Raw genomic sequence first — 23739 nt, forward strand, 5'->3', positions numbered from 1 at the left:
TAACCATTAAAGATTAAGCCTTCAGCCTTGCAACTGGGTTCCAACACCAAAGTGGGTGCTCAAACAGCTTCTACTTAGTTTTTGGGTAGACCCCAGAATGATTAAACCCACAGTATTTGCAGCAAAGCTATCCAATACTAAGATATACAAAAGACAGAACACTTTTTATGAATACATGCCAGAGTTCAACAAGCACTGCACACGTATAGTGGCACACCAAGAAGAGTATTTGAGACAGGATTTTTAAGATTTCAATCTTGATAGCGCAATTGCCTGATAAATTATCACCCAACTGCAGCTATTTGTTCAAGCAATTGCTTCCTGAAATAAGCTGCATGGTAAATAACATCCTCTGACAAGAAGTTGTTTCTTGAGTGTGTTTATATTTATAGCCATTGAAATTTTGAGCAAAGCTTCAAGAGTAGCAGCACTTGATGCAACCCCTTCAAGTTATGAAGATCTCTCGGTCATAAAAACTTGTATTGCAACATAAAGAAGCAGAAAGGAAAAAGGGAAAGGAAAAAGCATAATACTGTGGTTTTATGATAGATTTTTTTTCCTATAGTTTTGTTGTTGATTTGAAGTTCAGCATCAAGATTTAATTATTTAACCCCCCTCAAAAAAAAAACCAAACCACAGATACCCCTCCCAAAATCTGATCAAGCAGAAAATATTTGCCCTTCATTTTGATTACAAAATGACAAGCTTTTGTGCATTTTTGAATGTTTTAGTAGCAAAACCACACCTCCACGTCCCATAACAAACATCTAGCCTTTCCGTGAAATACTGCTGAAAGGTTGACTTCTAAACAAGCCCCATGCAGCAGCTGCTTTTCACTTCCATAGCAAAGCTTCTACGTGGAACCACCCGAGGATGGCCACACAGCTCTGGCATGTGGCAATCAAATGATGAAGAACCGACAGGGAAAAGTATTAGCCTCAGACTGCTTAGGTGATAAATCATGGATTTTCTCTTTCCCATGAAGTAAAACAGGGAAATGAAGTCACAGCTGGTAATGGCTAAACACAGATCTTCATACTGTACTTCTGCAAAGGTTGTTGCCTGCCTCTCACCTTTGGGCTTCGCTAACTGAAGCAGTTCTCTTATGCAGTCCCCTTGCAGAGAGCCTCTCGTTAGACACGGAGCTGCCTCTGCTCCATTACAGAATCCATCTGTGGGTGTCTCATTTTTTGTAAACGCTGCACAGTTATTTCTCAATAAAGAATTATATAAAGCTACGGTAATGTAGGCTGACATCCACTCAGAGTGCATTTATTTCCATAGTCATTGCAAGGTTATTACTATGAGTTTATTCAAAAATAACTACACGCCAATGAGCTGAGTGATTCCTTACATTTGATTTGGTAATTATCAGCAACAAGCACAATGATGCCATCTCAGCTTCTTACTCTTAATCCTACAACGGTAACAAGTTAAAATACATTTGTCTGACTGGATTCTAAAGGGATGTGTTCCATGATAGAAAAAGAAGCATGTATGAAATATATATATTTTATTTTTGCTTTCTGAAAATAAAAGCTAATTCCCTCTCCACGTGCCAGAAGAAATTTGGCTCCCTAGAAGGGAAACAACTGTATTTAGGGTTCCTTTTCAGACAGTCAATTATCCTGAGTGCATAATATAGCAAAATTGTACGCTGGATCTTTTTTTGAAAAAAACACTGTTATTGTGTGGAAATAGAAAGTGTATGCAGTTAAAGAGCTAAAGGAAAGGAGTGAAGGAGAAGGGTAAAAACTTATTATTTATATAGATACATGCACACACATCATAGGCTTAGATTACACAAGGAATTTCTTACTCAGATGGAACTTATATCCTGAAAGAATATATTATGACTTGCTCTTTTGTGTGGAGGAATAGAGCCAAGATGTGGACTTTGTAGCGGCAATCCCCTCAAGGTTAAAGCTTCATCCTCCGCAAAGCCGCTGGCTGTTTCAGAGGTGAGGAATTCCTTACTGTCTCACGTTACAGCTCCAAGGACAGCCTGCCCTCAAACAAGTTGAGATGAAGTGGGGAGAGAGCCTGGCATTGCAATATTTTTTATTATTTTTTTTTTTTTCTTGAAAAGTGATCTCTGGGTTAAAAAACAACAAAACACCAATGAGCTTGTAGGAGACCACGAGCACTCCTTGTCAAAGCCAAAGCTGGAAAAGAATGCTTAAGTCAGTCACCAGCCAAATTAAGCAGGAATTCAAAAACTTCTCTGAAGTTTTAGGCTATTTGTACTAGATCAACTAGACCAATATACCAGCACAATGCAATGGAGAGGAAAGAAAACTTTTCTGAAACCTATGGGAAACCCAAATACCAACATATACAGGGATAGAATTACCATTACCATTTAATTGGATCTATCATTACACAACTAAATATAGATAGCTTCAATAAACCACGAAGGGCTTCTTTTCTAAAACATGTTAATTCAATGCAGAAATGGTGACAGAGCAAAAACCAACCTCTGATGTTCCTGCTGAAGCAGCTCAGTGACGGTTTCTTCCACAGAGTCCAGCCTAAGAGTCTTTGTACATAGTGAAGTACTGAACCAACAGTGTTGACACAGCTTTCATTTTGATAAACAATTTTGCTCCAATGACAAAATTAAATCCAACACCAAAATTCCAAACAGCATTTAATAATCACTACCTCCACAAATAATTCTGGTACATAGCAATATAAAAATAAAAGTCAAGCACTGTGGCTTCTCCACGCTCTGAGCCTAATCCTTCCCCTACCCCCCACCCCATTTTGATATTCATCTTAAAGGCTTATGCAAGAGTGGCACCTGAAACCCAAGTAGGCAGCAACGCTCAAGGCTGAGAAACCACCTGCCATCACCTTTCTCACCTTTCTTTGAACAGTTTATGATCAAAACAGATACTGTTCAACTAAGTGTCTTTGGAAGAGAGAAGAGTTCTACTAAAAGCTGGTAATGCTATTTTTGGAATTGAGAGCAAACAGCACTGGACAAAGAGCATATAAAATTACCTCTGTTTGTGCTTTTGGTTCTCCTGCTTTAGCCCTCTCGAGCAGCTCCTCAAAGAGCACTTCAGGTTCTTCCTTCATGGCCTCTAAATGAATTTGAGAAAGAAAGTTTGTTAGCAAAATTTGAAGTTTTCTAAATCGTTACTATATTTGGTCAAAGAATTACAGGATCATATCTACAAAATCCAACACAAGGCTTTTTACAAGAACAGCAGAACAGCAGTGGAAATTAACTAATATTTTCTCTCCACCTCAGTGTAGGCACTGTTACTTGTTATTTTTTACCTGCCACAGGATGGTAAACAGTTTACAGTTTCTCATTTACTTCCACAGGATTAATCTCTCAATAGAAGGAATTTCATTACAGTAAATATAAGCACACATGGAACCTGCAGTATGGATAAACTTTTGTACTGTTGTTATTCTTATTCCTGATAGCCCTTGAGTCCTTCACCTGACTGATGGCTTATTTAGTAGTGGAGCCTTCTCAGGCATTTTGAAAAAAATCAAAGAGCCTGTAAAACTTATCCAGTATATTTGAAAGCTCAGCTTCTCAGTCCCCAGAGTACATAGAAACAACAACAAAATGATTAAATGCTTATAAAATTCATTATACTGAGTCCAGTTCAACACTCGCGTCTATTTTTTTCTCCTTTCCTATCTGACTGAATACATACAGATGAACATTTTATTTTTTCTTCTTCAAAAGCATCACATTGCTCTACAGGTCAGTCATCACGAAAAATTTTCATAGCTTTATCTGATATCCAGGGTTTGTAAATAATGTCATGCTGGGAACAATTTTACGAAGGAAGAGCAAGTTTAATGCAAAAGCTAACAAAGCCTGTGACAGCTACTCCCTCTCCCCACCCCACCCACGAGAATTTATAATCTGAAGTTAGTTTGGAAAAACGATAAGGAGAAAAACAATATAATTTACAGTTTACTCAACTGAGAGTGTGAGAGAGATGTTCTTAATCAGTGGTCTGCTATCCTGTTTACTAGCCAAGATAAAACTTAACTAGAAAGTCAGATCCAAACTCAACATCAAGCTCCAAAGCTCGAGCCTTACCCCATTAACCCGTAAGGTCACCAACCACATCATGACGCTTGGCAGCTACGTATTTAGGGCAGACAGCATGAGAAAGCATGCTTAAGAAGCACAGTTTCCAAATGTAGGAAAAAACTTGAGAGACGCATTCTGGCACCTGCTCAAAGCTACAGATTTCAGTCTCTGCCTACTATGGGCAGCAATAATGCGAGAAGCTTGGTAAGCAGCCCAGCTAGCCGAGGTGCCATTTAGTATCACTGATTTTTCAAAAGGTGGGAGGAAGGAAGAAATAAACTCATTTCCAGATGATCTCCCAAGGAACAGGGCTACTTACGTTCTTTAATATCACTGGGACTGGGACTATTTCCAAACGAGAACAGGCTACAAGCCAACTCTTTCATTAAAACGGGTTTATTTTAACAAGAACAAACCATGAAGTAAGTTCTCTCCGTCACCATGCCACAGTTTTGTCTGCCAGCCTCCACTTAGAAAAACACTAATGCCAGATTATAACATGTTGTCTGGCTAAACAAGGCATATAATGAAAAATAATTTTCATTTACTACTCCCTCTTTTCAGAAAGCTGTAAAAATATTATTGTAAGATAAGCAAACAACATCCCAGGAAGATTAACTACTTAATCTCCTTGCCCTGATGTATAACCAAGAGCACTGAACCCTACACAAGTCAGAAACCTGTCTTCCGGATGGCACCACACACACCAGCACCCATCCTGCAGGGGCCCTCTGCTAACAATAAAGCAGAAGTTACAGAAAAGAGTGTATTGTTTGAAATGAATATAATATTCATTCATCTACCCCACCCAAATGAAAAAAGTTGGGTAACACAGCACTGCCCTGCTGCTTCCTGTGCTTTGACTTATTTGTAAGCCTTTCAAATCAGAATTTCAGCAGCAACAATCTTGGCTACAGATTTTTATTTTTTTTTCCGTTCAGTGTTTTCTACGTGTTGAAAAGAAAACACCATTTATGTTTGTGACACTCTGGATGAACCAATAAAGGAGGCACTGGTCAGAAGTGTTTGCTAACTAAGTGGAATTTACACACAAGAGTCAGAGAGAGCAATTTGCCAAGCCCATATAAACCCCAACAATATCAGTTGTTCTCTGGCCGTTTACACAGGCCAAGCAGCTTCTTTTCTCTCCTGCTCCATTTGGCATGCGCAGGAGCACAGCATTGCTCTGATCCCTTCCACCTTTTGCTCAGAATGAAGTTTGTTAGATAAGCCCATTTATTACAATATAAATCCCTAATGCACTCCCATTTTGCTCCTTTGTTTCTTCAGTACGGTGATATAATTACCTTACAGTCCGACTGCCACCTTCACTGGGAAGAGAAAGTAAAACATGCTGACACCGCAGGCAAGCCTGTTAAAGTGTTTGCTTTAAAGGAGCAGACTTCCAGCAGAAAGAAACGCTTCCTGCTGCTGTTTTCTACCTATAGCCCAATCCCTCCTGCCCCGTTATCACTTAGTCTATGCACTGTCATGTGGAACCTGTAAATATAAATGAAGATAGCTAATTTAAATTATCGCTGTGGGTTGGTTCTGTAGTTACATGGTGAGGGCAGAAGAGCAGACTGTGATGAGTTCTGGAGGTCAAGGTTAGAATAGCTTTGTACCAAAGCATTTCCACAACTATCAATATTTTGCTGTGCTTTGTCTGAGGAAGGCCTACAAGATCAGCAAAAGGATCGGGTGTGAATGACTCAGGTTGCATGCCTGCCCTATCCATTTACTTTCTCAAAGTATTTAGGTCAGTCTCCAAAGGTAAAAGGTACACAGTCAAAATGTGTTCAGGAACCAGGATGGACAGACGCTTTCTTCCAGTTCAGTTCAATGCTAGGAGGACAGGCACTATGAAAGACTTGCCCGCCATAAAAAGGCTAAGTGATGATCTCTAACTTAGCACCCGTGTGCTTAAGCATGTTTTTAGTGCTTTAACCTCCTAATGTTTATTCCTCCCACACAGTAGTACTGCAATGGAAGTGCTGTCAGTAGAAGCTTTTATTTTCCAGCTTTGCTAAAAAATGATGTCTTTTTAATGTCAAATCTTACTCTGTCTTGAATATAAAAGTTTCCAGAAGAGAGGAGCATTCATCTTACAATACTTCATGCATCTTTTATGACAATTAAAATAGACTTCACTAGCTGTTGTGTGTCAGGTGCATTTATATAAGCCAATGAAGTCTATCAGTTATTCAAGGTTCACAAGCACTGCAGTCATTCAAATGAAAGCAGGCAGGTGAAAGCACACAAATTTAAAACAGTACATAGCATTCATATAAGAAACAAATTAAGACAGGATCATGAAGCAGAAGGGAGGATAGTACTTCATATTTACCTTTAGTTCCTACTCTGCCACCAAGACCCTATGGTGACCATCATCAGGCTACCCCATGGTTCAGCTCTTGATTCATAAAACAAGCTAGTTCTACCCTTTCAGAGACAGGCCACTCAAAATCACAAATTGTTCATCAGAACAATGACATTATTAAAAGAATAATTTTAAAAAAGTTCTATTTAAGTCAAACTTAATATATGAAATTATATAGTATCCCTTAATTTTCTCAGTTCCACTCAAAAAAGTAGAATTGAAGAGATTTGTAATCTTCAAAGGATGAAGCACATGCGTACTTTCCAGTCCACTGCATTTATGTCCTTATACTACAGAAGGCATTTAAACCTCTGAAAAGTTACAGAAATATCCTTTTTTTTTTTTTATTCAGGCCTTTCATTTAAAAGGTTGAAGCTGTACAGCAGCATTTAGAAGAATAAGCCAAAGCTGCATATCATTAACTGATGCACTATTAACTGGTAGCACTTAAAAGGTGCTATCAAAACCATTTCTTAGAGCCACTTGTTTACTAGTTAAAAGTATGTTTTACAACCCACACTACAGAAGTCTGAACACAGCTGTCTATATACATAGACTGCAAGTAAGCTGATGAAAACTGAAGACAATTTCCTTCCTGAAATTTTATACATTACTTTGTGTTACTCTAAAGAGATTCCAATTTGGAGTTCAGCATTGCTGCTGAAGGCTTAAATGGAAATTTATTGTTCATTTTTGCATGGGCAGGCATTTTTAATCTTTGTTAGGTTTTGATCAGAAAGAAGAAATGTTGTACTAAAGGAAAACATCCTGTTTTTTCAAGAAGTCTAATCCTATGTTAATACTACTAAGTCTAATACTACGTTAGGATGCAGTTATTGTCCCTCATCTCTGACACTTAACAATTAAATTGACAAAAAGCCAGTTTATATATAGTAGGGGATTTGTGTGCGTGATATTCAAAGATATTAGTGTTTAATAATAAATCAGAAAAGGAAGATGCCATCATAGGTTAAATAATACATATAAGCCTCATCTTTGGGCTACATCAAGGCCTAAAACCCAACAAATGCTTCAACATCCACGGAACGTTTTGTATGAACCTCTACAGTTTAGATAAGAAATCTTTTCAATGCAAAAGATTTTGCAGAAGACAAAGGTTGTTGTCATAAAATTTATTTCCCAGTATTCTAGCACAAATCAGTGATGGCTGCAATAGATTCCTGTTTCTTCTACTACCCGTCACATCTCCAACTGAAACACACCACGTGTGCATCGCTGTAGACAGGCTGACTCAGTGTCCGATGACATATTTAGCAAGATGTCTTGCACACGCTTTAGACAAATACTGTTTCAAAAAAAATAGCATTTAATATACACCATGCATCACCATTCATAAGCTTTAAAATACGTAAGGCACATACATAAATAATAATCTTTACATATAAGGAAAGATTTTTAGTTATATATACACAGAGTAGATCATACATGCTCACCCAGAACATAAAACAACCTCCGTTTTCTCTGTGCTTTTCTAACTGCTAGGTAACACTGCCTTCCTTCAAAAATATTCTTTCAAGTTACTTCATGCAGAAAGAGTCAACAGGACGCAGACTGAATAATACAAGTGTTTATTGATGTAATTTCCTACCAACACAAGCATGTCACAGCTCCCAGCAGAATGGACTTTGCCAGAAGAAGGAGGTTAGGTTAGGCAAGGTTTTAGCACCTTGCCTGCTTTCATCACCCGCTGGCCAGGTGCACACAGCTCTTTCTTCTCCCCGTTTAGGTCACAGCTATATCACCTGAATTCTCCAGATAAAAGAGGAGAATGAAGACCATGAACAAGGAACGCCAACACCAAAACTGGTATGTTAAGGGATTACAATCTCAATCACAAACCTTTTGAGCTTATGATCTTTGTTCACGCTGTTATTGGGGCCAGCTACAAGAGTGTTGTGTTACTGCATCCAATAAATCAATTTGTACACAAACACAAGGCAGGCACTTCCATGTCTTTTGTGCAGCAGAAACCTAATGAGCACAGGATAAGAGGAAAACTGAAAGCAGGTTCTCAGACAGGAAGCAATAATGAAGACAAAGTATTAATTTGAATTATATAAATTTAAAAGAAATTACAGGTTTTACAAGCGAATATGAGAGCTGCATAGAAATGCTACGGAACAAAAGATGAACGCATTAGGCAACACCCCCAGGCAGTGTACGAAGGAAACCTGTATGGCACACACACTTTGCATGATCACGACTACAAGCATTCATTTGGGCTGAGAAAAGAAAGTGACAGGGACGTGCAGGAGGAGGAGGAAAAACCATGTGTTTGGGAGAATAAAGGATCTCAGATGACAAGATATGAAACAAGGCTTCTGGATTGGCCTTCCCATTTTATTATTACAGCGAGTATTCCTGAAGCAACTGAAAATAGTAAGTTAAGCATATGCACAATACATATGCTACATTCAGACCTAGCCAGTGGTAACATACTTCCAAGCTCACTGAATATACAGCCAGAAAAGTACAGAAACTTTTTTTTTCCAAAACTATGTCATGAGAAGACATGACAGTTGTCACAGATGAAAACTGCTATCAAGGTATCCCAGCAAGGCGGGCCAAAAAATGATAAGTAGTCAATCTCACAGTTGATCTTGCAAATGCTAGATTTTTATTTTTAAATTTAAGATTGTACACGCAGTTTCCTTTTTGCTTTGTTTGAATAAACATGATTAAGACATACTGAGAAAAACTGGAGCAGCAAAAAGGCCAGAAAACAGCAATAACAACCTCAATTCCTCCCGGAGAGAAAGTGAGTATTACATTAGAGCGATATAAATGTAAGATTTTAGCTACACTTAATAAATAAAGCAACTGATAGAAAAGATTTTTTTTCCTATAATTGAGCAGTGCACAGAACCTAGATGTTAGTGAGCTACTCTAACAGCACTTTAGATTTAGTACTCATCTAGGCATGTCAGAAACCAAGAGTCTGCTACGGTCATATTCAAAAGCAAAACAGGATTGGAGGAAAAGAAAGAAAAATAAAGGAGAAGACACAGAAAGTTATTTAGAAATAGGCATAAATCATTATAAAGCTGAGCTCATGCCAAAACAAAGAAAAATAAAAAAAAAAAATCAATGAATCTAAGACATTTAAATTTAAAACCTGTACCATGATAGACCAAGAGGAGAAGGTTTGCAGAACAACTCAATGCAGAATCTGTTACTTCTTTCTATTCCTTTCTCCAGCACACAGGTTGCAGCAGCCTGTCAGGCAGACTATACGCACTTCACGGGCAACTGAATATTTTAAAAAAGAAAAGGGCACGGTGAAAGATTTACTAACACACATACTCCCCTCCTCTCCCAGCAGAGGATAGCATTGAGAGGCTCCTGTGCAGGAAGCTCAAATGCCTTTTTTTTTTTTTTTTAAAGAAACTACTGTTACTTTCAATTGTAGATGAAAACTATATTTTAAAAAACCAAACAAAAAAACACCTATAGTTTCTCTTCTCTGTTTATCCAAGTGTTCAAATGGACTAAAATCTATTGAACTACATATTGCGGCATGTAACTTCTCACTTAAAGATGAAAAATGAAAGTGGCAAACAATACCAGAGATCCACGATAACAGAGACCATTAAGTCTGATATCCATACAATGTAAATACATAAAAGGAAGAAAAAACGTAAGCCTGTGAAGTGTGGGGAAAAAAAAAAAAAGATATACCAGGTAAAATGAGAATAAAAAAGCCGTGATGTGCCACCCTTGTAGGAGTGTTGGAGGACAGGCAGATTCAGCTTGTATTTATCGCTCTAAGGGTGGTGTGTAAGGCTTCTCACAGAAGTTTTCTAAAGAAATTACAAAGAAGGCTGTTACATGGATAAATAATAGACTAAGAAACAAAGAAATGAAGAGTAGAAATACACAGCTCACATACTCCCAGGGAAATGATTATTGGTTTAGACTAATATACAATAAGGACCTGTATTATTTAACATATTTATGTGTGACGTGAAAAAAATAGGCATATACAGAGATGCCAAATTCTGCTGATGATTTTGTGTTACACAGGGGAAATAAAACAACAAAAAACATGACCTATGATAAACTGAAGAAGGATTTAATGATTGATTAAGTGATAAAAGATGAAACAGTACATGCAAAGTAAGAAAAAGCTATCCTATCATTGTATGCACAGTGATAAGCTCTGAACTCACTACCATCACTCAGACTGAAACCTTGGAGCTGTAACAAACTGCTTTATCTGCATGAGCTTAAAAAGCTACCGGAGAAAACAACGGCAGAAGAAACACCCACAGAGCACTCTCAAATATAAAGACCTCACCTGTCAGCCAGGAAATCTCTAGACTGTAAAGTGCTAAACATGCTGAGAAGTAACCAGCAGCTCCTGCACACCTTTAGCATGGCAGTAACGTACGAGTAAAATTGATGAGGAGAGCACTAGCACTGCCTGTAGAAAAATCTCCCTAGGTCTAGCAGGCGTGCTGTAACCAATAGTGTAAAGGATTCACATGAAAAAGGTAAGAAAAACTGTGTAACTGGAAAGTGCTTGTCACCGTTCAGACTCTCCAGCAGCAGCAATACTGAGCACGGATAGCACCTTCTGCAGGCATTCACGCAGAGTTCACAGACTAACTCCCGCACTAGCTCACGTAGGAGAGAAGAAAAAGCTGAATGATACCCAGAGGAAGAAAAACACAACTTCGTACTTCAATAGCTTTATCCAGTAAGCTGTCTACTTATGTAAGTGGGCTTCTTACTTATAAGGAGTCACAGGATGTCAAGCATTTGTCAGTTAATAGCATGAAACGGGGAAGGGTAATTTACATGTTTGATGAAGAGTAGCATGGAACAAGCTTTCACCCACAGGTCTTTCCAGCAGCTAAGTCACTGGGGGAAGAAAGGAGGGAAAAAAAAAATGTCATCTTTGACATCAGATCTTCTCCCACACTTGAACAAACTCTCCATATACCGTTAAACATACTGATGTCTCAACTGATCAGTACTGCGCTGTACAGTCCTGAACTTCTCTGAAGCTCCAGGCATCCATCATTTTACTGCTTTGAGATCCTTTAGCAAGGAGGCCTTACTGTAAAAGGATCTGAAAGGAAAGTGTCTGAATTACAATGAAAATTACTGTACTTTTAGTTTAATAGGATACTAGTATGAATAACCTATGTTCACTGCTAAACTCTACTCTTCCTATCATGCTCAACACAACACTGAACAAATAAATCCGTATGTGCAGACATGACGGAAGACAGATATAGGGTTAGCTATTGTTTGAAAAAGCCTCTTCCGTGACTTTCATTATATGATAAGCTTGAAGCTTTTTTTTTCTTAAATCTTTTGACACAAAAACATGCCTCTGAAGTGCAACATGTAAAGCTTATCTCATACTTAATGTCAAGATAAAGACACCGAAGTACTACTTGCAGATAAAACCAAACTGTTCTGCTATCATTAAGTACTTTAGTTCATAATAACAAACGCACTTGTGGCACAGAGTTTCAACAGGAAAGCTAGAGTTTATATTACACCATAGCTATCTAACCCAAATTTGGGTTAGCTTGAAAAAGTAGCAGCCAGGAACAGCTCAAAACCGTGCTATAAATCCTGTCCCAAAGGAAGTTAGGCTGGTACACAGCAGGGATGCGTACCACGTTTATGGTAACCAAAAGCATCCACAAAAACAGAATCAGCTTCCTGGGTGCTGGTAGTTTTTATAATTCATTTTCTGTCCTCAATTTGTATTAAAGGACCCCAAAATGCACTCTCCGTCCCCTGGATTTCAATGCCTTCTGTAAAATAAAGCTAGTATCAATGAATCATTGTCTGGCTTCTTAAAAAGCATCCAGCAGCTAAAAACAACCCCCTGTATTTGCAGACTGCCTTGAAGCATTGACATCTTCCAGCTCTGACCAACAGCGCGAGATTCTTAAGCCACCGTTCCAAGAAAAGCGTCTCCTACTCCTTGGCTTTCGTCAGCCTTGTTCTCTACTCCTCCAGTATTTACCTTTGCTATAGTTACAGGCAGAAAAAGAAGTCGTTACATCAAAGAGTGTGGAGGCCTTGCTGGGGAGTTCAAAACTATGCTAGGACTGTATTGTAATCATCTGGTCTTTTTGGACTAGTAAAAAAGAAACAACACATGACCAAAGCATCAGAAATAACAGCCTGTCACCCAAGTGAAGCAGTTAGTTTGTTAGAAGACTTGAACAAGTTTGCTTTAAGGAGTTCACAAGTGAAATATACTAACTATAGTATAACATTTTCTTGCAGATCTCTGCAGTAGCCTATTTGCTGGCGTAAATAAGTTTAACAATGCTGAAAATGGAAGATTTTATAATATTAGACAGGAAATAAGCAACAAGAATGCATGCACATGCACAGTAAATAATGCAGGCATAGTCTGTTCAAGCAATAAATGTTGTCACGAAAAAACTAGGAAAAAGAAAGCTTCAGGGCACGCCCACACCGGCATATTGACCTAAACAGATACAGCAGAATACATTTTGTGCTAAATCTCACTAGAAGGTATTTCTTTCGGAGTCAATTCAGTAGCTCTTTTTTTGCAGGAAGTGAGTTCCTTTTAAAAAACACAAATTTGTGAAATTTAACTAGATCCAACAAAACCAGTTTTCAAGCAACAGTCCACAGTTCTTTAATACAGATTTTATTTTCACTATGAAACAAGCTCTCTAAAAACTCAACCACACTTAGAAACAAAGGCATATACATATTAATGACAAAAAGAAAGAATCATTTTATTGCTAGAAGCAGCTATGTAAACATATAATCAAAATGAAAGGGAAAAAAAATCAAACACCTTTCAGGAATGAGAGATTTAAACTGTTCGTCGCAGGCAGAACGTCTATTATAAATGGGCTTTTAGAAAAAGTTGGTCTGTACATTTTGTAACAAAATGTAATGTTCTAATAGCTTTTGTGTGTCACTGGATTGTACTATAGAGCTTTCAGTGTTCAGAGGAGCCAGTCTGAATCTCTAGAGAAATCCTCCTACTCGCTTTGCACAAGCTCCGGGAGTTCAGTGCTATTGTGTGCAGTACCTGTGTAGCACTAAAGTTTCCAGAAAGACTGACTGAAGTTCCACTTCAGAGCAGACATTAAGCATCATGTCAGAAACACGATCTGTTCATATAGAATATGATACAAACAGAGGAACTGACTGGAGAGGGAGAAACATTTTGTAAAACAAACATCGCTGTTTTAATAAATGGTTTTACTACTTCAGACCATTACTTGCTCATCCACGAATGTTCAATCCTTTCATCCATTCAGAAGCCTTCTGTATTCTTCTCTAACTGTAAAATAAGGGCTGGGTACAATTAAGAGTATAATGCACTTTTTGTTTTTTAAAGTGTGCTTCTACTTACACAGTAATCTTAAGACAGTCCCGTTTGCCCCAAGAACAGTCTAATATATTTGTAAAAGCATATACTGTGAGGCATTCTATTCTGAAAGGTGATAACAGGGATGAGAGAGAAGGAAATAACATTTGTTTAGAGAAGTGCTAAAGTCTAGGACTCAGCTTTGCTTCCTATGGGAGCAGCAGTGGCTTTGTAGATACGATAACAGTCTTAGTCACACCACAATTGCAAGTCATCAAATAGCATTAAATTGAAAAGGGAACAACTTCTGCACCCCCACAAAATGAAGGCAAATTGTCAGGAGAGCAGTGAAAAAAGCATGTAGGCGGAAGACTAAGAGTGATGATATTATAGAGAGTATAAATTTTAAAAGTGGAGGGAAAACTATTCTTAAAAGGTATTTCTTTCTAGTGTAGCTATTATTGTACAATGATCGTTTAAAGTAATTTAAAATAATTTTACACACGACTAATAATATAGCCCTGCTACTTTTTCTATGCAGGCACGTCAGATTTATCCCAATTTATCAATAAAAGATTTGATCAAACATGTTCCAAAACTGGAGAGTTAAAAGTAAATAAGCTTTTTGTCATTTCTCAGTTGAAATTAAACACTGCTAACCCTCCCCACCAAAACAAAACTAAGAAAATCAACCTGCAGAAAAGCAACATGAGAAAGAGTTGCAATCATAAACCTTACCAAGCCCACATATTTTTGTAGGTGAAGACCTGAAGTTATCATAACAACCTGCACAACACTCAGAATTTCAGTAATTCTGCAATGGATGTTCTTCAACTTAGACACTATCGGTTTGTTACCTTACCGTCAAAATAGACGACCCTTAAAAAAAAAAGGTTGTTTTGCAGGTCCATAGTGCCTTGTTAACTTGCTCACTAAGCACTTCAAATAGAGAACTTTGCAAAGGGTTGGTTTCATTTCCCAGTTTATTTTTCCAGTCTCATCTCCTAACTTTTGTACGGAAGTAAGCCTTCTGCTGCTGGAAAGGGCCCCTCTAACAACACAGTTTCAAATCTCTCCTATGCATTAATTTGCTGCAGTTTTATTTAAACATCAGTGTACGGATTAGGTACTTCCAAATGTTTTCCTCCAAAACCTCTGCAAAATATTTGCAGAGGTTAGCCGGTCTCCAGAGGTTCTTGCTGCTGCTGGGTTCAGGCGCGTTCTGTTAGAGCCTTGGTTCAGATGAGGAATGTGCTTTTAACTTCCCAGCTGGTCCCATTTAATGCATTTTGTTAGCACGCTGGAACACACATACTGGATGCCTTCTGGAGGAAACTAAATGGAAAAAATGTATTTCCAACTACTAGATGTAATTTAGACCAGCTGAAGTTTGGTATAAATAAATCCTACAAGATAGATACAATATGAACCCTGGATCCTCAGCACCAAACAATTGACTATACATTCATTACACAATGTATTCATGTGGATGTAGCTCTTTCCCTTCTACTGCTCATTTCTATCCTTCTAACACCTTGGGACTATGCTAGAACAAACATTTTGTCATCATATACTAAAACAGATTAAGGAATTGATCCACCTGTAAAAATTATGGAGGAAGATGATCCAGACAGGGCGCTTTCCTTAATCTGGCTCACTGAGTGGCCAAAAAATTTATTATGCTGGCACAGCCCAGTGGTAGGACTGAATGAGGAAGAAACAAACTTCATCTACGTGTGGAGAAACTTTTTTTTTTATACTTAAGCCACCCCCAGATACCCAGCCAGCATGAGGTTCAAAGATGCAAGACTTACTTCTGTTAAGGGACCTGTAAGCCTTTGTTTATCTGCCAAAGAAAATGTTTATAAATAGTGAAAAAAGCCAGGAAGGAATAGTCTTCCTCATAAACGGGCATCCAATCCTAGTCCCACAGATGGTAAAAACAACAGAACCTTACTGACACCAATAGCAGCAGACCTGAAAAATGCTGATTTCCACTGTTCTTCACAAAGTATGACTACCTCCCAAAATTTTATCTGAAAATACAGTCATTAACTTTGGTTTGTATAGAATCCTTTCTCCCCCACAGTAATGCTTGGCAAATGAGCTTTCCAGAAGCCCTAGTAATTACAGGTAAAGCTTGAAGGGACATCAATAAAATGACAGATAAATTGTTAAGTAATTAATACTTCAAGGCATAATCCTCCCTTTCTAACAATCAAAGATTTTTTCTGAGTTTTCTTCAAGCTTTGCACAAACATTTCACTATGTCTCCAGAGTTAGCCTGTATAAGCAAACTGACAGAAAATGAAGACAAAGTGCTAAAACAGAGCTTTGAAGCAAAGGTTCTTTGTAACCTTACGTGGAATAGGTTAACATTTGGAAAATATTTGTAAGTTAGCAATGTTTCCTATTGTTAGCTTTCATTTAGCAATGTATTGGGGATGCACTGTGGCACGCTGTTACAGTGTTGTAAATTGTTTGCAAGGTGTTTTTTTGTGTGTACTATTTATAAATTTTAAGTCATACAATTTATAAAATAATCCTCTAAGAGATACAAAAAACCTTCTAACCTTCCAAAGTACATGCAGAAATCCACTCATCCACAAACATAAGACTTTTTTCTGTCCTCAAAGCTCTCCGTAAAAAATACCTCCCCCCGATGTTCTCAATTCTGGAGCAAAAAATTTGTGTATATTGCCTTAATAACAAAAACATGGACAAAAGAAAAATATTCCTCTAACCCAAGAGACGTTTCTCGAAGCACTGCAACTTTGTTCTGCAGTCCTCTCAAAACTTCCCAAACTCACCTTTGAGATCCTACCTGATTCCTTTTCTCCAGCTGTACCGGCTAGCAAATGTACGTGAATAATGTAAAAAGAAAAAACCTACACAAATAAAATCCCTTTCATGCACATATAAGAAATTGTCACCCTCACACTGCGTACCAGACTTCTGTTATCCTAGAATGTCCTCTTACCTTCTCTTCTATTGCTGACCAGCAGACAGTTCTCTAACAATTTTTAAGAAAGACACTTTGCATACTTGAAAGCAGTTTAGGCCCTACAATAAAGAGAAGCACCTCCAGATAAGCTGGGATGAGAGTCAGTCCAGCTCAAGTTACCATTATGGCTGACTCAAACTAATGACTTGGACGCAGACATCCCAGGCAAGCATCCTATCATTATCATGCTTACCTAGAATATAGATTCATAAGCCTCTTTCCCTCTTCCAAAAACATTAATAGGAGCAGGATCTAGATACTCAGCTGACTAAGAGAACATGTTGATGGTGCTCTTTTTTTTTTTAAAGCCATGATCCAGGTACACACATGGGAAACAATTCCACTAGAAAGAATTATGCTTTTAAGCCTATTTTGGAGGACCCAGTGTTCTTACAAGGTACATAGCACATGGATAGAAATTGAGGGCATGTGCACCTGGGAGGCACAGAAGTGTTTTAGAAGATTCGAGTCTTAGTCTGTTTCAACAAACTTCACCAAGTTTCATGAGCAAGCAGCCATTGGTCTTCTTTGCTATATACCATGTTCCTACTGATGAAGACTACCAAAACAATGACAGAACTTATTTAAGCAACTGGCAACTCTCCTGTAATTTGCTTACATGAATACTGATGACTCAATGGTTTTAAAATTTTGGAAACCTTAATTAGTAGTGCATATGCTTTGCTCACCAGTAAACTTCCTGCCCAGGAACATTCATGAAAGAGTAACAACTTAGTTTTTCTTTAAAAAAACAAAACAACAACAGAAGAGTCAACATACTGATACGCATTCATTCCTAACTCATTCCATACACAAAAGCAGTAACTTATGTAGGCAGAAGTTTTGCAGAGAAAACAACAGCTTTGGGTAGAAGAACCCTCATTAAAAACAAAACAAAAGATCTACAAATCACTTTATGCTCATCAATTGAATGTATTTTTTCCCATGAAATCCAGGTTTGATTTACACAATACATTCTACTAGTGCTGTTACCCCTTATTGTGAAATTGATTATATAAGGAATAACAAACACTAACTAATGATGTATTAGCCTAAGATGAACTGAAAAACTGCCAAGAAAAAGCCTTCAGTATAGGCTTTTGATCCAAATGAAGTACCTATGCAGTTGAGGATGTGTATTGTACTTAAGTGCTTTACTGAGTCAGAGCCAGGGGCATTGGCTCCATTGCTAGATTATGCCGCAAGATACCGATAAAGCTGCAGGAGCAGAAGATAGGTGTTTCCTGGAAACAAATTACTTCATGTTCATATCAATGCTATAGCTTTGAACACTGTATGCATAAGCAGAAAACGTAAGGAAAAGCATGTATCAGAAATACAGATATTTTGGCAAGAATATTCCAAGAGTAACAGAATGGATGAGGCTGGAAGGGCTCCCAGGAGGACATCTGGTCCAACCCCTGCTCAAGCAGGACCACCTACAGCAGGTTGCCCAGGACCACATCCAAGTAGCTTTCAAAAATCTCCAAGGAGGAGACTCTACAACCTCTCTGGGCAACCTGTGCCAGTGCTCAGTCACCCACACAGTAATGAAGTGCTTCCTGGTGTTCAGACAGAACCTACCATGTCTCAGCTTGTGCCCGTTGCCTTTTGTCCTGCCCCTGGGCACCACTGAAAACAGACTGTATCAGTCCTCCACCGAGCCCCCTCTCCTCTAGGCTGAAGAGTCCCACCTCTCCGCCTTTCTTCACAGAAGAGATGCTCCAGTCCCTTAATCACTTTTGTGGCCCTTCCCTGGGCTCTCTCCAGTGGCTCCACATCTCTCTCATACTGTGAAGCCCAGAACCGAGCCCAGTACCCTGTCAGTGGCCTCAGCAGTGCTGAGCAGAGAGGAAGGATTGCCTCCCTCGACCTGCTGGCAGCGCTCTTCCTAAGGCCCAGGATGGGATCTGCCTCCTTGGCTGCAGGGGCACATGGGCACGTGGCAGGTAGGTTTGAGGTGAAACTGTCTTTCAAGATCATCATATGGCAGACACAGAACACCACTCCTCCTCCAACTGAAATCATAGCACTGTAATAAAAGACTACATTACTCGTATAAAATGCTACAAGCTTAAATTTGTATTGTGAGATACTTAAGTCACAAAGAGGAAGTGTTCTAAACCTTTAATAATTCTTATTGTGATAGCTTTCTGTACATCAATGTGTTGGTCGTATCTGTCCTCTTTTGCATCAGTTGCAGTCATCGGAGGAACTAGTGACACATAGTGACTGTTCAAAGCAACTGGCTCACTTTTCCAAGGAAGAAGTGGCAACAGCTCTTCTCAAAGCATCTGTTCTATGTCCTTTCATAAAACCAGAACACAACAGAGCTACACGTCATGGCTATGAGACTAAATCCTTTGCTCTTCCTAGATCTATCAGCAACTGGAACATTATTTATTGGTAAAGGCTCTAGTGATTCAAACGAATATCTATTCTGTCTGAATATTCTGAAGACTGCCAAAGTGCCAATTTTCAATTTGAGATTTTCATATTTATGTTTCAATAAGCAGATATATGGATGTGTGAACTTTTGTGGATTTGCGCTTCTCTTTCTGAAGTGCTACTTAAATCCCTGTTTTTAAGTTTTGATGTCCACTGCTGCTGTGGGTAGGAGAAAAATTCTCTGCTACCTCTTTTTAAGAGAGTTTTTCAGTTCTAGAAACTATTAGTATTATTACAAATCTTTCAAGTCTAAAATAACTGTAGAAGAAAATACTGGATGAAAAAACTTGCTCTCACTGAACACATTTGGTACCCAAATCCACTCAAATCTTGGCTGTTAAGAGACTCTGGCAAGATAGAATTGCAATAGTAGCTCATTCTACAGCATTAAATACTTGAGTATATTAAGGGGATGTAAAGGGCAATGACAGTGTTACCAGTACTGAAAAGATTTTTATAGGAATTGATTTAAATAGTCAGAAATGAGTCACAACTGAAATGAAGAAATATATCAATTCTTGACAGTCCTCTTTTATAGGGGCACAAAGAGAAGCACCTTTAATACAAAAACCAGCACAGAGATCATCAGTAAATACACAGGCCTGTAAAGAGACAGGATTGAGACAAAGCTTGATATGACTTTAAAAGCCTGATATTGATACAGAATAGAAAATCTCCAGATTAGCTAAAAAATACCTGACAATCTCTGTTTAAAATAGCATGTATTAATTTTCAGAATCTCGCATGAATGTGGGCACCAGCAGGAGAAACCTCTGCCTTCCCATTTTAAGTGATACTATAAAAAAGTGCAAGATAACTCCATACCACATTCCTAATATTGTTGCTATTCTCTTCTTGTTGAAGCATACTAAGAAACCGAAGAATGAAGAAAGGAAGAAAACATAGCTGTTAGCAGTAATCCTAAATTAAGAATCATGTAATTAATGTCAGAATTGTCAATTCTCCAGCATCTCTGAATTGTTTTACTGGTGGGTGAGATGACAAAGTCTGTAGTGATACCTTGAAGCATGTTAGAAATTCACGTATCAACTTTTTTTTATTTATTTTCTTCTGTCGGGAATGAGCCCTTTGGTACCAAAGAACCAAGAAAGTTCCAGCAGTCAATTCTGAATTAGATGTAAGAAGCACTAACACAGCCACGATATTGGCCTGAACCACATGCATCGCTTACCTACATCTGATGCGTGACATGGAGATATTCACACATTTAATAATTTTAAATTCTTGGATAGTTTTACGACTTGCTTTACTGAAGGCAATATGTATATATGAGTATTAAGGCATGCACACAATTTCAGAATTGAAAGTCCAATTTTAAAGAAAATTAAACAGCAGTAACTGTGTTATACCTGGAATAGCAAACTTCTTGCAGAAGTGTTAGATTACAAACCGAATTTAAAGTGGAACTCAGCAGCTGAACACCGAAGCCAGATACTTTTCTTTCTACTTTTTGCAAGAAACTTTTCTCTCATCCCACGATCAGTTTTCAAAGTTCATGAAACTGAATGGGTTCACAATGATGAAGAAAAAGTATTCTTCTGCCTTTCAAAATGTATCTTCATTCTTAATCTTCTTGACTGCTAATCTTAACTTTATTTTTGTCACTCCCATTTTATATATCAGTTTATTATTCCCTCAGTCTACATTACCGTAGTATCTATTCATCCAGATTAAAACTCATATTAAAGCTACAGTTAACAAGCAGTCAAACTAGTTAAAGAAATTAAATTGAAACCTTAATATTCTGCTAAATTACATTTAATTCTTCCTGCCAATTTTTCACAGAAACTTCTTTCCTGTTTCTCTGTGTATGTAAGAAAAAGTGGATGGAAAAAACCACAAAAATACACAAAAATATGTACAAAATAAGCAGCAAAAAACTTCTCTTCCAAAACAATAGGTTAAGAAATTAGAGCCATTTATTTTTTTACTTGATGGTGTCTCTTTAAAGCAAGAGCTGAATGTGTGTACGTACTTTATTCTTTTTATGTTTACCATAACCCAATTTTGCAGAAAAATTGCTTTCATGCTTACCATTTTTTTCAGCTTTCTCCCTGCTACGGGAGTAGTCAGAACCCGAAGGAAAAGTTGCAGCATCTCCTGAGGGTGGTCCTGACCTCCGATTGTTCTCACTGTGGTCCACAGCAGCAGCGTTCAGCTGGGACCTTCCAAGATGTTGCTGTGGCTGAGGAGGACTTGACTGGGGATCAGGATCTGAATTCATTTTAGCTGCAAAAGAAGAGAATTGTAATTAATTATCAGGTAACATGATTAATACACGAAAACTGAATAAAACTTAAAATGGGAATATATTCATGTAATTATTTGAACAAAAAGCCTTGAAAAGGGCAAGGATGTCAATAGCAACCACAAGACATATAAAAACATCCTTGAATAATTCTAAGCATTAACAGTTATTATTGAATAAGAATCTTCATATATGTATAATTAAGCAAGAACATCTACTGCCTTTTTTCCTTAACTCAATGAGAATTGGTTTTCAAGTCTTGACAAAATAAAAATCATTAATCGATCCCATAAAAACTGCATATAAATAATTTATCTGAACCTAATCTTGCACTTCCACATGCAACAAAAAAAGACTAGCCCCTAACTTTTAATAGAACAATATCAACCATTCTAAAACGATAGAAAAATCACTTCGTATCAAGAGCCTGGTTCACAGCCACCACCTCAATTCGGTAGCAGGGTAAGAAGAGAAGGATAAGGCAAAGGAAGAGGAGATGTGGAGCTACGACACTGGAAATGTGAGGAGGTATGTCACTAAAGACACACTTTGTTGAAACAGACAAGATACAAAATAAAGTCACTTGATTTAATACTTAGTTACTATCTTATTTTATTAAAGCGCTTTTACACTGAAAACAGTAGGGCAGGGCGGGAGAGGCCTTACAATTCCTTACAAGAGAAGGCCCGAACTCCCACTGTAAAGCCTCTCCTGAACGAGGAGGGGATCTCTGTTCTGCAGTTTGATTACTTACATTAGTAAACTTTCACGTAAGTGCTTACTGAAAGCTTAGCTTTTACAAGGCAGGAAGCGGAGAGGTACACGTACACTACCGCGGTGCAACACGGAGTAACTCCAGCTGCTCAAAAGCAACTTCCCCGGAGTGTGGCAATTCACAGCAAACACTGTAAAAGGTGTCTGCCTACAAGCTGTATTCTTAAAATTCTGTACGTTCAGAATGTTGGCCTAAAGATGTTTTCACAGAAGTGGAAGCAATAAGCCAAAACTGAAGATGCAGTCCCTAATTGAGGCAACATCACCACCTCTAATTAGAGAGCACTAAAATCACAGCAGGATGCGAGAAGTACCAGCTGTATTATCAGCACACAGCATTCTTTGAAACATAGACAACGTGCTTGCCAAAATTAACTTACTTACACCAGAAAACGTTTTACTGAAAAAAAGAAATGCATTTCTGTCTTAGGTCTCTATCAAGTTATAAATAAACCAACACAGCTCAGTTCACCCAACCTTCGGACAAGCCCTAGGAAAACACAGAGATTAAAATACTTTCCAGTAAGCCATCAAGAGTATTTTTAACCACTATACAAGCACAAAAGTTACTCAGCATCTTCTTGTGAGCGTGACCTTGGCCCAGGGAAGCAGAGAAGCGCAGGACCAGCCCGGGGATGTGCCCCACTGCGGACCCCCAGCGCCTGTGGGGCGGCCCCGATCCAGGACGGGGAACCGGGCACCAGAGGCCTCGGTCCGTGGGAGTGCTGTGAGCAGGATGGGACTTACCTCGGCCTGAGCGAGCTACCGAAAGTACTCCCCTCTCACACGCCGCTCCGTGCTCTCCCCGTCCTATAAAGGACTCCCCAAGTTTCCCTCGGTGCCGGGGTTTCCCCAGAAGGCCGAGAAACCCTGCGGGGAGCGGAAGGGAGTAAGGCAGGGAAGCTCAGGCTGTCCTCCCCCGAGCCCTGCGGGGGAAAGGTAGCAGCAGGGACTGCCGGCGGAAAGTTTCTCCGCCTGCTGCTGGGCGCCGAGTGGGGCGGTGGCGGCGGCCCTAAGGGGCGGCCCCGTCCCGCCCCATGCCGCGGCCCCCTTCCCGCGGCGCCTTGCGAGGGGGCAGCGCCGCCGCCGTTCCCCGCCCGCTGTTCCAGGAGGAGGAGAGGCCGGGAAGGGGGCGCTGGCAGCGGGGGTTGCCCGTGCTGAGGAGGGGGCTGCCTGCTGAGGGCTGGTAGCCATGAGGGAGGCGGCCGGGGAGGGCTCCCGCACCTCCAAAATGGCAGCGCGGGGCGCTGAGGGCGGCGGGGACCGAGCGTCGTTGGGCCGCGCCTCACGGCTCCCCCTTGAGGCGTCCGAGGTGCGGATGAAGCCTTTTTCTCGAGATAGGCCCTTTAGTTGTGCTTTTGGGGGACAGAAGTGAGGATTTGGGCCGGTTCTTGCTGAAATACCTCGGGGTTAGTGAACAAGGAGGCGGCCGGGGGTTGGTGCTGCCAGT

At 39.2% G+C, this 23739-nt stretch overlaps 1 protein-coding gene across 1 annotated transcript in view; it reads right to left on the minus strand.

Annotated features, from left to right (window-relative positions):
* The window catches only part of WFS1 (wolframin ER transmembrane glycoprotein), a 36307-nt gene extending 12925 nt beyond the window's left edge, over positions 1-23382 (minus strand). Inside the window, exons 1-3 of the mRNA XM_013179711.3 lie at positions 23037-23382; positions 21302-21496; positions 3007-3089 (exon numbers count right to left, since the gene is read on the minus strand). Of these exons, the coding sequence (XP_013035165.2) occupies positions 3007-3089; positions 21302-21491 (273 nt within the window). The 5' untranslated portion in view covers positions 21492-21496; positions 23037-23382. The remainder of the gene's footprint in view (positions 1-3006; positions 3090-21301; positions 21497-23036) is intronic.
* Positions 23383-23739: the final 357 nt, after the last annotated feature.

This window comes from Anser cygnoides, chromosome 4, assembly GCF_040182565.1.
Source record: "Anser cygnoides isolate HZ-2024a breed goose chromosome 4, Taihu_goose_T2T_genome, whole genome shotgun sequence".
Lineage (NCBI taxonomy): Eukaryota > Metazoa > Chordata > Aves > Anseriformes > Anatidae > Anser > Anser cygnoides.